We start from the raw sequence: 15,848 nt of genomic DNA on the forward strand, positions 1-15,848 counted from the left end.
TATTGGAATGAAGCTCACAGGGAAATGCCAGCAGCTACATGCTGAACTTATCCCCCATGAAGTTCTTGTAACCTATACAAGTAGGAATTCCTGAACATTTTGGCTCAACTCAACAGTCGGCTCCCTGCATGAAGGAACATTGGATCCCTCATGAAGTATCGTGGCATCGTACCAACTTCAGGCAATCAACTTCATGCAATTCCCAACAGTTCTACTGGAAAGCTTCTTACTGAATCCACATCACCTTGGACCTGACACAAGGGCAGCAAACTCATTTATTTTAATGGAGAGAAATAGCTGTGAAGGAGAAATATAAGGTAATGTATGACTTTTGGAATTAATTAAGTTTGCTCTAATGATTTTAAATATTCAAAGTGGCTTAAGTGACTTAAATTAGATTTAATTTTGAATTCATTAATAATTTTTAGAAGTTAATATTTTAATTGACTTTTTTAAGATTCAGAGTGCCTCTGATATTCAAAGTATTTTTGAAACATTCTAAGTTTTTGATTATCAAAATGAGAGCTATTTAATTGGCTGTCAAAGATACTTTTTCATGGAAGGAGGGCTTTTTAAAATTTTATTCTTTTACTCATGATACAATGTGGAACAGGCCCTTTTTGCCACCCAGAAACACACATAGTTAACCCTAGCCTAAGTACTGGGCAATTTAATGACCAATTAATCTACCAACCAGCAAGTCTTTGGACTGTGGGAGGAAACCGGAGCACCCAGAGGAAACACATGTGCATATGGGAAGTACATACAAACTTTCTTAGAGCTGATGCCAGAATTGAACTCTAACCTCTGATGCCCTGAACTGTAGTAGCATCACACTAACGACCACACTATGGTGGCACCCCCTATGTCCTACATACTCTCCCTTCTACCCAGCATCCCATGTGATACTATTGCTGTATGTATACAGCCTAACTGCCTTCCCTTCCAGAAACAGACCGTTTTGGGGATACAAGGAGACATCACACATCTGGAAAATGTGGGCCTGCAATCAGTGGCAAGATGAATTGGCTGGTCACTTGAGTTCTATTGGGTTTTTCTTTTGTTTAGCTGCAGCTTGTGGACATCATTGTGAAGGACTGAACGTGGTTGTCACGTTCTCCTTCGGGTGTAACGAAACGCCGAATTTAACGTCCGGATAAACCACAGTTAATAAGAACCAGATCGCAGTAAGATTAACCATTTACTGTTCACTCTTCACATTAACATATGGTGAAAACTGTTGATAAAACAATACAAGATTGATACAGTATTTGTTCCTTCCTTAATATCACATTTCAAGTGTAAATACTTGCAAAGGTGACTATAACTACATTACACTAAGGTGCAGTATACAGGGAGAGTTTACCTGCTCCATTGACTACTTTAAATACACTTCCATGCAAACTATCCGCGACTCTTTAACTAACGAAAGCATAAACATTATCTACCGACGTTACCTCTAACAGGATCAGCATTAATATCTTAGTTCAATATATCGATTATCTATTAACTTACAGCGTTGCTCTCACTGTGATTTCTCATGCCTGCAAAACTGCTTGTGCTCAGGTGAGCCTCGTGGAAAGCCCCCACCCTCGCGCTAATTTCAAACCGGTGTTTTCCCACAAGACGCGGCGAAACCGGATGTGACGTCATCGCATGCCGATATATTTTACATGCAATGAATATACTTTAAACACTTCTAATTCTAACTAGAAAATACTATTGAATGAATTACTAAGCGAAAATATTATAAACTAAATAACTGTCGTAAAGACAGCACACTCCCCGCTTGACCTTCGTAAGGTCACAATGAGCAGAGTACAAACTTAGTCTCTTAATCAGTCATTGGGTAGAAGTAGAATAACTTCTGTAACTGGCCTTTGGTAAATTTTCACATCGCCTTGGTCGGTAGTCTTCAATTCGATCTTCCTGACATGTCCATCCCCGCTAGGGAATGTAGCAGTGATTCTGGCCATTGGCCTGCTGTTGCGAGCGACTTGCTTGTCCCTGAGCAGGACTAAGTTTCCAACTTGAAGATTCCTGCGGGGTTCTGTCCACTTTTGTCTCTGTTGCAACAAAGGTAGATATTTTTGTCTCCAGCGAGACCAAAACTGATTTGCCAGAGCCTGGACTTGTCTCCATTGCTTTGTGTACAAATCCTTGTCTGAGAAGTCTCCTGGTGGAGGAGGTGCTCCTGCCTTCTGCGTAAGGAGCGTTGATGGCGAAAGTATAAAGGGGTTTTCTGGGTCAGAAGACACAGGTAGGAATGATTGTGCATTTATAATGGCTGTGACCTCTGCCATTAGGGTGCACAGTACCTCGTGGGCCAATCGGGTGCGTTGCTGCATCTCGGGTTTCCTTTTCTGGGTTTTCCGTAAGGACGTGAACCGTTTGACTGCCTGCTCTTTGTTATCTGGTGAGCGCTGGCGTGGTTCTCTGATTGGCAATGGGGCGACCCCATTATTTGCTTCATCTCTGAAGACCTTGGTGTCTTTGGTTTTTAAAGAAATGGTATCTTGAGCTGATTGTGCAAGTTTGTTGTCATACTTCGTTAGAGCGAAGACTGACTGGCCCAGCGACTCGTCGCTTGCCTCGCGCTTGTTAACGCCTTGTTGTGCTTCCTTGATGCACGGGACACTCGGGCAGGGTTGAAAGATTGAATGGCGGCCACTCTCTAGCACATTGGTCTTGAGTGTGTTAACCATCGGTTTGTGTACGTCACCGAGACACACCTCTCCTATCACCACCCAGCCCAGATCCAGACGTTGCGCGAAGGGGGCGTTGAGTGGTCCATTGATCTGCTGCCTAACCTTGTGTACCTGGATAACATCTCTTCCTAATAGCAGGAGTATTTCCGCTTTCGGATCCAGTTCTGGGATGTGTTTGGCGATGTGGTGGAGATGCGGCTGGTGTAGCACCGCACTTGGTGTCGGGATCCCAGCGCGGTTATTCATGATTTCGTTGCACTCTAAGAGCGGAGGGAGACAGATGACGACTTTACCATCCAGGGACTCGATCTGGATGCCTTCTGCCTTCCTTCCTTGGGTTTCCATGTTGCCTGAGCAAGTTTTGAGGTAGTATGGGAACCGCTCACTCTCAATGTTGAACAATTTAAAGAACTCTGGACTGACTAGTGAACGATTGCTCTGATCGTCCAGAATCACATAGGCTTTGATGGCCTTGTCTTTGGCTCCTTTAGGGTACACCTTAGTGAGGCAGATCTTGGAACAAGAACGACTCGACTGAGCTTGACCGCAAACTTCTGTACAGTTCGTGCTGACAGCTATTGACCTAGAGTGAGCCTCTCCCTCCCCGCCGTCCCGTTGTGGGGGTGAAGGAGTACTCTCGGTTTGCGGTGACAGGTCGGGATGCATGGCCTCGACGTGATCTGGGCTGCCACATTCCGGACACTTCACGGCGATCGTACACTCTCTGGCGAGGTGAGAGGTTGAGGAACAGCATCTAAAACATATTCTTTTCTCCTTGAGAAGAGCCGTCCTCTCTTCAAGGGGTTTTTCCCTAAACATTCTGCATGCTTTCAGGGGGTGAGGTTTGTTATGCAATGGACAATACTTGCCAGGGTCGTTGTTAGTCGTAAGGGCTTCGGTCTTGAGCACTGACACGGGTTTATCAATGTTGAAAACATTCGAAACGGATCTGCCTGGCTTGGTGTAAATCGAACTGCTTCCTGGACCTACAAGGCTAGGGTCGTTTCGCCTCTTCGCCTCCTTGCACACAAACCTAGTGAGGAGCTCAAAGGGAGGAAATCGACCATCGTGGTCTTCCTTGTACTCTGAGGCAACAGTCAGCCACTTGTCCTGCAGCCCAAATGGAAGTTTGTCCACAATTGGTCTAATCCCGGATGGAGTATCTAGGAATACTAAACCAGCTGAATAGCCATCTTCTTTGGCGCCTCGGATCTCCATGAGTAAATCTCCGAATTCTCTTAACTTAAAGTGATCTTTGGCTGACACCTTAGGAAAGTTTTCCAGACGTCGATATAGCGCCCCTTCAATAATGTCGGGGGACCCATATCTCTCCCAAAGTCTCTCCCACGCTTCGCTTAAGGCTAGCTCAGGTTTGTTGATGTACACTGAACGCATGCGTCTCACCTGGTCGCGTGATTCTTTCCCCAGCCATTTCGCCATAAGGTCCAACCTTTGGGTTGCACTGAGCTGGACCCCGTCAATCACGTTGGTGAATGTGGAGAGCCAAGCACGGTAATTTTCGGGTTTATCGTCAAACTGGTACAGTCCCGAAGTGACGAGATCCCGTCGTGCTAAATACTGCAGCGTGGGATCGGCTGCAAGCGGCATGCGGGCTGGAGAAGTGCGTTGGCGCCCATATGACTGAGAACGCACGTTTCTCATGGAATTTGCCATCCTGGATTCAACCTCCGCGTCTCTTCGCATCGAACTTTGTAACTTTGGTGTCAAAGTATATCGGTTGTCAGCTCTTTCATTCTTGACTTCATCGCGGGGCCGCGAGGGTAAATTCTCTTCCTCGTAGCTGGGGAAGTTATCGAATAGGTATGGAGAGGGGAGACGAGCCTGCCTGTCTGCTTGATATTGTACATAGTCGCTCGTGCGTTCCAGTCTGGTCCTTTCCAAAGCAGAGCTTGTTTCGGTCAGATCACGCGACCCTTCAGCTTCTTCTATGTACTCTGCTTCCACCCTGGCAGCTTCTCCTTCTCCTTCTAGCTGCAGCACATGCAACTCTGTCGATATTTTTGTCATTTCCAACTGGGTTTCGGCTTCTCTGGCGGCCTGTTCTCTTTGTCTGGCAGCCTCTTCTTTCTGGATTTCGGCTTCTCTGGCAGCCCTTTCTTTCTGGATTTCGGCTTCTCTGGCAGCCTCTTCTCTTTGTCTGGCGGCCCTTTCGGCTTCTTTGGTGGCCAGTTTCATTTTCAAAACTGCCTCTTGTTTGGCGTAATGCAGTCGCACCTTGGCGGCTTCTGCCTTGGCTCTTGCCTGTGTGGACTTACTTGATGTCGTTCTACTGCCCTTGTCGCTGGGCGCCATCGACTTGATCCCGGATCGAGCTGACATTGCAGCACTTGAAACACCTGATAATGCCGCTTTTTCACTGTCACGTTCTCCTTCGGGTGTAACGAAACGCCGAATTTAACGTCCGGATAAACCACAGTTAATAAGAACCAGATCGCAGTAAGATTAACCATTTACTGTTCACTCTTCACATTAACATATGGTGAAAACTGTTGATAAAACAATACAAGATTGATACAGTATTTGTTCCTTCCTTAATATCACATTTCAAGTGTAAATACTTGCAAAGGTGACTATAACTACATTACACTAAGGTGCAGTATACAGGGAGAGTTTACCTGCTCCATTGACTACTTTAAATACACTTCCATGCAAACTATCCGCGACTCTTTAACTAACAAAAGCATAAACATTATCTACCGACGTTACCTCTAACAGGATCAGCATTAATATCTTAGTTCAATATATCGATTATCTATTAACTTACAGCGTTGCTCTCACTGTGATTTCTCATGCCTGCAAAACTGCTTGTGCTCAGGTGAGCCTCGTGGAAAGCCCCCACCCTCGCGCTAATTTCAAACCGGTGTTTTCCCACAAGACGCGGCGAAACCGGATGTGACGTCATCGCATGCCGATATATTTTACATGCAATGAATATACTTTAAACACTTCTAATTCTAACTAGAAAATACTATTGAATGAATTACTAAGCGAAAATATTATAAACTAAATAACTGTCGTAAAGACAGCACAGTGGTCACCCTTAATTACTCTTGATAAATTTGTAGCGACCCGCCTTATTGACTCGTAGCAATCCAGTTGCTCTCACACATCCATCTCACTGCTTTAATACTGGCCATCTGCCCTCCACAATCTCAGTCCTCTTGCAGGGGTTTCAGCCAACATGTAAACTATTTCTTTGCCTTCATATTTGCTGCTTGACCCAGCATGTACATGCAATCACGAAGAAAGCATGGCAGTGCCTCTACTTCCTTAGGAGTCTGGGGAGATTCAGCACAAAACCTAAAGCATTGACAAGCTTCTATAGATGTGTAGTAGAGAGTGTACTGACTGGCAGTATCAAGTCCTGGTATGGGAATATAAAATGCTTTTGAATGGGAAATTCTACAAACGGTAGTGGATTCAGCCCAGTACACCACGGGTGAAAGCCTCCCTACCATTAAGTATATTTACATGAAACGCTGTCGTAAGTAAGCAGTATCCATCATCAAAGATCCCCATGCTGTAGATTATGCTCTCTTCTCACTGCTGCTGTCAGGTAGAAAGTACAAGAGCCTCAGGACTCGCACCACCAGGTTCAAGAACAGTTACTAACCCCTCAACCATCAGGCTCTTGAATAAAAGAGGATAACTACACTCATGTGCCCCATCATTTGAGGTATTCCCATAACCAATGATCTCACTTTAAGGACTTTTTGTCTCATTATCTACGTGCTTTCACTATTTTTGCTATTTATATTTGCATTGGCACAGTTTGATGTCTTCTGCACTCCGGTTGATCTGTCATCGGTCCTGTTATAATTACTATTCCATCGATTTGCTAAGCATGCCCAGAGGAAAATGAATTTCAGGGTCGTATATGGTGAAACATGTGTACTTCGATGATAATATTTACTTAGAACTTTAAGTTCCTTTAGCAGTTTGTCTGATTCTTATCCTTCTCTGATGCATTTTAAATCTAGTTGGAATGGAATACAAGCCGAAAACCATGGACCATGGTGCCCTTGTCCTCTTTGATGAGAGAGAGAGAGAGAGAGAGAGAGAGAGAGAGAGAGAGAGAGAGAGAGAGAGAGAGAGAGAGAGAGAGAGAGAGAGAGAAATTTTGTGGTGCTTTTAAAGGGGCTTGGTGAATTGCTGCAGCAGGTAGTACAAACTGGAGGCACAATGTCAAGTGATGGAGGCACTGAGCCCACTACTATCAATAAAGCGATGATAGCTCGTTCTGGTTGATATAAAACTCCTCACAATTATCCAAACAAATTGAAAAAATTCTACCACTTTGCTGATTAATGCATTAAAGGCTTTGAACATCGACTTAGGATTGACTTTATTTTCACATGTACATTGAAACAAACAGTGAAATGCATTGTTATTTGTATCTTATCAAATCAGTGAGGATCATGTTGGGCAGCCCACAAGCATTGCCATCCTTTTGTCACTAACATAACAACCACACAACCCACTAACAGTAACCATCCCTCTTTGGAATGGAGCAGGTAGCTAGAGCACACAGAGGAAACCCACACAGTTATGGTGAGAATGTACAAAGATAATCATGCAGAATATCCAATGCCTGATCATTAGCAAACATCCTACTGTTGACATGGTGGAGAGAAGTTCATAATTAAAGTAGGCAAAGATGGTTGTCCAACGATACTTTCCCAATGAAATCATATTGATGCTAGGTCCCTCTATGGAAAAGAGTAGAGAGTTGATGTTTCAGGCTGAGAAGAAGCACCTTAGTCCAAAACATCAAAAGTCAAATCTTTTCCACAGATGCTGCCTGACCTGCTGAGTTCCTCTAGCATTTTTTGGATTTCCAGTATCTGCTGATTCTCTCGTGTTTGTGATGTTAGCTTCCTTTCTGTTAAGTATAAACTCAGCCAGAGTTGTACTTCTGCCAGTTTCAAATTGATTTGCTATTACTAGGGTTGTGTAACAACATACTCTGTCACACGTTGTTTGCCTATCAAGGACTATCTCATATACAGTGCCCTGGAAAAGAATTCAGCCCCCAAACTTTTGTTCACATAAATGAGTATTACAACCAGGGATTTCAATCAATTTAACTGAGAGTTTTTACTTATGAATCACATATTCCTTTTTTTTCCACAGTAGAGCCCCAAAAAAAGGAAAATTGTAAAGCATGAAAAACTTAAAAACTTAGAAACTGAAAGGTCAGCAGTTCAAAAGTATTCATCCCTTTTGCTCAGTGTTCAATTTTTATTTTTTCCACTTGCTCATGATAGGCTGTACTGAATGAGGTATGTTCAGAGCCTTTGAGATGGTCTTGTACCCTTCCCCAGATTTGTGCTTCTCTATAATCATTTCCCTGACTTGTTCTGAATGCTCTTTTGTATTATTTTGGTTTGATCTGTTTGATCTACCCTACTGTTGGATCTTACAGACAGGGGAGTATTTATACAGGTGACTCTCCAATTTTCTACATCAACAAACTGGATGATTTGGTAAGGTAATATATAATATTGCACCTGAGGAAAGTTAGTGTAGTAATTACAAAGAGGATGAATACCTTCTCAGCCTCATAATTTTGGTTTTTAATTTTTCATAAATTGAAAGGTCTGGGAATTTTTCTTTTGATTTGACATGATACACAATGTTTTGTAGATTAGCTCAAAAAATCATACTTCTATATATGGTGAGACAAAGGGATGCACTTGGAATCACAGTGCACAATGTCAGAACTTTTTTGCTATTTATCTGCTATTTCAATGGGTTTTCAGAAGATATACTTCCAAGTTTCTCAAGTATTTGTCATCATAAATTTGCTGTGATATTTCATACTCTGTATGGAAGTTATTGAACAATAAACAAAAATATGCCTGTCATTTTCATTGAAGTGGAAATCATTACACTCACCTGAACCGAATATGTGCTTTGTGCATTACACTCATCCGAGACGGTAAAGCCAAAGCTGGCTGAATTTTGGGAATTCACTTTCCAAATCAGAAGGCCGGCAGGTGATAAACTGACATTCTCTGGGGCAGACTCCAGTGAGAACAGCACAGCTGACCCTTCAGGATCCACTGCTGTGAACTGGTAAACAAAATTTTCACCAAAAAATGTCTGGAGCTCAGTAGGAGACTCTTGGTAAATAGGTGGCTGATTGTCTTAGTGGAACACAAAAAAAGCCGTTAGTAGTAAATTCAAATAACTCATTTCCTCATTTCAATTTTTTTCTCATAAAAATCAGAAATGACAAGAAATCCTAATGTCCTAATGTGTGTTCTGCACTGCTATTGGCCTGAACAGCAAAAATCTGTTTTGGTCATGGACTCGTCATTATTTGTGACCTTGTTGTTGAACAGACCTTTTCAAGTGTGTAAGCTTGCTCTTCATGAAAATGAATTAGAGGAAAGAGAGGACCATTGGTCAGATTCCCGACTGGAATTTGGGAGTTGGCTTGACAGTGCAGAGCAGAGGAACAGGTATGTGGCTGTGAATGAAATGGGGATGCATTGTGTAATCAGTTCAAGGTTCATTAGGTCAAAGATCTCTGGAGAATGTTAGATCAGAGTCTGAGCCAATTGGAGAGTCTGGGAATTGGTGGATAGCAGTATTGGTATTTTGAGATGTGAAAGTTTAAGAATAATGGGCAAATAAGAGACATAATGGAATTACAGCTTGATGCTTCACAACCAAAATAGCCATTGGCATTCAATCCAGGGACATGGGCTAATTTCATCCACAATGTTCCTAAACAGACCCTACATAGAACTTTAGAAATGCCCTTGACATGGTGATCATATCACAAATGCAGGCCTATGTACATGCCAGGAAATGCATAATGGAATATCTGAAACAATGCAAAATTGCCTAGAAATTAGTCTTTATACACCATCACACAGCAAGAAAAACATTCAACTGTGTAGTACTGAAATATGCAGTGCTAATCAATCTGATTTCCAGGCAAGACTTCCTTAATTAAATTCAAAGGTTTTGAATAAAAACTTACTTTCATTAATGGACCAGGTGATCTTGGACATGTCTGGGTTGCACAGCAAACAAAGACTTGTTGGATTTGGGTCTCCTTCACTGTAACAAAGTCCATTTATATTGCATGTTTTTTCCTAAGAAAACAAATCCATCACATTTGATTCAAAAAGGGACACTGAAAAATATACTTCAATATTTGATTCTGGTTAAAACAATTAATAATTGTTGTAATATTAAATTATATTAATAAAATAATAATATCACTAATTAAAATCTATCAGATACATTAAGGTGAGAATTCATTACTGGATACTAGCATTACACTTAACAAAACATGACAGCTAACTGGAAGCCAATATTGTAACCTGCTTTTATACAAGTGACTGAAGATTCATTTTTCTTTGATCCAATCAAGTATACAAATTTGTGATCATTGTGTCAATCTTCTCCAGGTAATATGATTTTACTTGTAAATTTAATGACTGCAAGGATTTGCAGAGTTGTGAATGTAGTTCAATCCATCACTGATCCAGCCTCCCTTTCATTGTTTCTGCCTCCGCATCTCTCAGTCTCGGAGATAGCAACCAACACAATCAAGGACCGCACCAACCCCAGACATTCTCCCTTCCCCCTTCACCTATGAGGCAGAAGGTACAACAGCCTGAAGAGACATATCACTAGATCCAAGGACGGCTTCTATCCCACAGTTAACAGATACTTGAACATACCTCTAAAATGCTGAAAAAAATCTCTTCAATCTATCACACTGATAACTAGATTCTGCATTTTCTTTGTACTTCCTCAAGTTACTTATATACGGCATGATATGCCTGCATGGAACGCATACAAAACATTTTCACTGTATCTCAGTACACATGATAATAATGAATTACTGTTTTCCCACTGCTATTTGTTCTTTTGATATTTTTGCAGCTATTATAGTCATGTAGTCATAGAAAACTACAGCACAGTAACAGATCGTTCAGCCCATCTAACCCATGCCAAAATATTATTCTGCCTCATCCCATCAATCTGCACCCGGACTGTAGCCCTCCCTACCCCTCCCATCCATGTACCCATCCAAATTTTTCTCAAATGTTGAAATTGAACCCACATCCACCACTTATGCTGGCAGCTCGTTCCACAAACTCTGAGTGAAGAAGATCCCCCTCATATTCCCTTAAGTATTTCACCTTTCACCCTCCAGTCTAGCCTCAGCCAACCTTCGAGGAAAAAGCCTGCTTGCATTTACCCTAGCTAGGTATCTTTACCCTATCTTTGTATACCTCTATCAAATCTCCTCTCATTCTCCTACACTCCAGGGAATAATATCCTAACCTATTCAACTATTTCGTACAACTCGGGTCCTCAAGTCCAAGCAGCATCCTTGTAGATTTTCTCTGCATTCTTTCAATCTTATTGATACCTTTACTACTGGCACATAATTCTCCAGGTTAGGTTTCACCAATGTCTTATACAACTTCAACATAACATCCCAAATGCTGTAGTCAATACTTTGATTTATGAAGTCCAATGTGCCAAAAGCTTTCTTTATGACCCTCTCTACCTGTGACATCACCTTTATAGAATTACAGAACTCTACTCCCAGATACCTCTGTTCTACCACACTTGTCAGTACCCTCCCACTCACCATGTAAGTCCTACCCTAGTTTGTCCTCCCAAAGTGCAGCACCTCACACTCTCTCCAATTGCCATTTTTCAGCCATTTTTTCCCACAGGTCCTGTTCTGCTGTATTTCATGACCAGTGACAAACCCTACATGTTTTTATTGATGTTAGCTCCTGACCATTCTTGATGTAATCATTCCAGTGTACATATAGTTAACTCCTTGAAACTAAGTGAACTGTATTATTTGTTCATGAGATATCTGATCATTGAAACATAAAACAAAAGGGATCCAAGTTCTTTGGTTTGTATCCATTGGTTATCATTTTGTCAGACACCAATATTTATATTTATTATCCTACATGTAAAATACAGCCCTTGCTGTATTAAATCTGAAACATGCAACTAAGGTGAACAATACTACATTCAGCCCTGCTTCACAGATGCTGGAATAGGGCAGCACGATAGTGTAGCGACTAGCACAATGTTTTACAGTACAGGCGACCTGGATTCAATTCCCTCCACTGCCTGTAAGGAGTTTGTCTGTTCGACCATGTGGGTTTCCAGGTGCTCCAGTTCCCTCCCACAGCCCAAAGACGTACAGGTTGGTAGGTAGGCTGGTCATTGTAAATTGTCCTATGATCAGGCTAGGATTAAATCCAGGGATTCCTAGGTTGCATGGTTCAAAGGGCTGGAAAGGCCTATTCCACGCTGTTTCTCAATAAGTAAATAAATAAATAAGACAACGGCATGGACATGATAAATATCCTGAAGGCAACACTTAATTAGAACAGGACAAGGTGAAGAGAAGACTTGTGATGGGCCTCAGTTATTGGCTGAAAAAATGCCTTAAAAGAAATGGCAAAGGGAAGCTTGAGATAGCTGAAATTAAATGGCTAAACATAAGAACAGATGCCAGATTTTGTTAGGTTAGCCAAGTGGAAATAAATGCAGGTCAAAAGTGTCATGCCTTCTGTCAAGTCAAAAATCATACCACTTCTGTCACAGAACAGAAACTGGCAAACATCCAAATCTTATCCTGCGTGGGCTTGTTCCTACAGCAAATTGACAGTTCAATATTTAAATCTTACTGATTGTTTAATAAACGTGACAAAGTTAACATTTTTATGAAATTCTGGTTGATTTAAATGAAACAATTTTAAAAATTTATGTTGGATTATATAGTCGTGACTTCTTTCTGAGGTAGTTAGAAGCAACTCAGGTAGTTCATTAAACTAATTCTTTCAGCATGGACACATCTCACCTGAAATCAATTAACAATATTTTAATATTTTAAGTTTTATTTCTCAAGTGTCCCTATTCAAGTCTATTTAGCATTGCTATATAATTTTAATCAACCAGGTTCATACCAGCATCCCCCACCTGCTGATTTCCACACGTGCTTCCTGCTAAGAACTCCCACCCCTCTTTCTGTCATGGTTCAAAATATACTAACCCAGTACAACCCACTTAATTCCCTATTTTTGCTCCTTCCCTCTGCCCATCTTTGTCCATTCCTAAACAATTCCAACATTTATTTGAATCGTGCCTTCTTCCAAGCACTTTCACCTCACTTCCCTGATTGATTTTTCCCCGATGTCATTGCCCAAAATTGAAATCCTTATGATTGTCACATTTCCTGATGACGTTGAGCAGGTACTTTATAGTCTCTGGCTCTCATTAGTTGGCGTAGATCTAGAACTGGAGTTCCCAACATGGGGTCCACAGACCTCTTGGTTAATGGCAGGGGTCCACGGCATAAAAAAGGTTGGGAACCCCGATCTAAAATTTTGAATCTGAGCACTTGTATATGCTCAGTAGTAAAACTGTTCATGGTTGTGTGCATGTGGTCAAATGAATTGCCGAGCTGTGATCTCTTTTTTATTGCATTTCAACAAAACCTGATTTGATGACCTCAGCTATGGTAACACAACTCCTCCCTAGATATCAACTGAATACCAACTCAATTTGTATAAGCAAGTCCTTTGTTGGCATTCTTTTCAACCTTTACAGTTACAACTCTGAATTTAGACATATTTTTCAATAGTCAAGAATCTTAAATTACCTTCAACTTACAAAGTCCAGTTGGAACATTATCACAGAGCTGGCATATGCCATCATAAATTGTCAAAATCTTTGAATTACTGAACAAGGATCCATCATTTGTAATCTGTTGAGTATGGAAAAACAACAACATTCAGCAAAATATTTTATATTATTTCATATTCAATTATCAATACTTCACAGATTCTGTTTGGGACATGTCTCAATTCCTTGCTAAATGCCATGGATATTATACTCAAACCTAGGATTCAACTCACAGGTGGCAAGTACTGGTGATTGCTTCCAGAGGCTGCTTTCCAATAACTGTAATAACTAAAGATTGTGGGCAGAGCTGCTACAAAATCTGAGAATCAAAGAGCTGTTGCTGGAAGAAGATACAGACAGAATGTAGCATGGAATTAAACCACAGTGGGAAAATCAACTTTCTGTTTCCCACTTCCTTGTTCAGCCTCACTCCATTTGTTTCCCAGCTGTTGTATGCTAATTTTTGTACCATCTCAAGTGGCATAAGTTTCAAACTTTACAACCTATATTGACCTTGAATAGTTTACAATGAATATAGCAGATGGAGAATGAAAGCACAAGGAAAGAGTAAATAACTATAGTGACAGAAATAACTTCCTAAACAAAAGGAACACTCTGAAACAGTGAAATTATTTAGTATACCAGAAACATATATCTCTCTAGACCAGGGGTTCCAACGTTTTTTTTTATGCCATGGACCCTTATCATTAACTGGGCACCCCTGCTCTAGACATTGCTGAGCTTTAGTGGCAGTCCTGATCTGACCTACCAAGGATACTGAAACAGAAACACATTCTGGATTTCTGCTTGTGCTGTAAAACATGGAAGCCTGGGACATTAATAAGTTCGGATAGAGATCACAGACTCATTGAGCTGTGAAGCACAGACAGGCCCTTCAGTCCATTGCATCAATGCTGACCATCTTGCCTATCTCTATTAACCCCACTTGCCTGAAATAATTCCATATCTCTCTATACCAGGGGTTCCCAGCCTGTGGTTCATATGGATAATGGTCGGGGTCCATGGTATAAAAACAGTTGAGAACCCCTGCTCTATACCCTGCTCCTACAAGCTTCCATCGGGTGCCTCTTAAACATCATTATTGCTCCTTACCATGGTAATTTATTAATCAGTTTTCTCTCAATGAAGCAGCAAAACATTTCTATTTATTACTACTTGAAAATGTATATGATCAGATGAAAACAAATTTGAGTAAAAGCACAAGAATTCCCAGGAAAAGAAAGATGATCTAATTTGTGTAATTTAATAATGGAGTTCATGACCAAGTGATCCCTGCCAAAGTGCCTAAAGCAAATCCAGATACAATGGCAGAAAACTTCACGTGATTGAGAACTATTCACAAACACATGCTCTAAGTGACGCCTTCGAAGACTACTAGTCAGGTCATGTTGCGAATGGCTCATACATTGGATAAAAAATGTTTATATTTTAAAGGAAATCCACCTACCATTTAAAAAAAAATCTATATTTTAAAAACATTATTTGTTCCATATTCTTCCTTGTAAGCCTGCTTCATGGAATGAAAATTCAGAAACATGCTCAATGAACTATTGTTTCAAAATAGTTTTGACTTTATGCCTTAATGCACAGAACATTCCTCATGAATGAGATACTTAGATGTATTATCACATGCTGCAGCGAAGTGCGGAAGGAAGAAGTACCAAGCAGATCACACAGACCCTCAAGCCTTATGTAGTGCAGACATTTTTAGTACTCCAGTCAATGTGTAGTATAAATAAATTATATTTGAACTTTTGGTACTAATATGACACCAAATATTTTGGAAATATCATACCTTTACTTGCCACCTGGCAAAAGGTTTGTCTGAAAACATGAAGTCCACTGTCTCTGCTTCAGAAGTTGGTAATGCTGGAATTGGGCAATCAGCAGCTTTGGTGCTGAGGAACTCTGCCTTTGTTGTATGCTTAGCTCCTGGAACCCACCGATTATTTATAAACTGTGATCAACATTAAAAGGAGCGACAAACAAAATGAGTGTCCATGTCGTAATTGTGTTAGCTCCATATGTAGAATGAAGCATTTAACCATAAATACTAATTTTGAATATAAATAGTTTCTAACAAAAGTACTGGCCATTCTTCAATTGGAAACAAAAAATGGAGTAGCAGTGACATTGTTTGAAGTTGTGATCTCTGCCCCGTTGGCACTCTTGCATTGGTCTCATCAGTTATTAATTATTTATGTACTGCTAGATGAACAAAGAACCTGCCTTTATCAGCTTGAAAGTCCCCTTTAATTATGAAAATTAGGGTCTTGAGGGTGTGCATAATAACAAATGCAATCTCTAACCAGAGTTATGGTCAACCTCTCCAAAGAGGAATTAAAGGAGGTTTAAATATTTTCTGAGGGTGCAGAGGAACATTGTGCACCAGCTCTAGTACTGCAGAAT

At 40.9% G+C, this 15,848-nt stretch overlaps 1 protein-coding gene across 7 annotated transcripts in view; it reads right to left on the bottom strand.

Moving 5' to 3' along the window:
- Window positions 1-15,848, bottom strand: part of LOC132394289 (von Willebrand factor D and EGF domain-containing protein-like) — a 311,753-nt gene that overhangs the window by 130,666 nt on the left and 165,239 nt on the right. For all 7 annotated transcript variants that reach the window (XM_059970250.1, XM_059970251.1, XM_059970245.1 and 4 more), the window contains 4 exons: window positions 15,235-15,396; window positions 13,396-13,500; window positions 9,724-9,838; window positions 8,628-8,878 (listed from right to left, as the gene is read on the bottom strand). In XM_059970250.1, the coding sequence (XP_059826233.1) occupies window positions 8,628-8,878; window positions 9,724-9,838; window positions 13,396-13,500; window positions 15,235-15,396 (633 nt within the window). The remainder of the gene's footprint in view (window positions 1-8,627; window positions 8,879-9,723; window positions 9,839-13,395; window positions 13,501-15,234; window positions 15,397-15,848) is intronic.

This window comes from Hypanus sabinus, chromosome 5 (genome assembly GCF_030144855.1).
Source record: "Hypanus sabinus isolate sHypSab1 chromosome 5, sHypSab1.hap1, whole genome shotgun sequence".
NCBI classification, from domain to species: domain Eukaryota; kingdom Metazoa; phylum Chordata; class Chondrichthyes; order Myliobatiformes; family Dasyatidae; genus Hypanus; species Hypanus sabinus.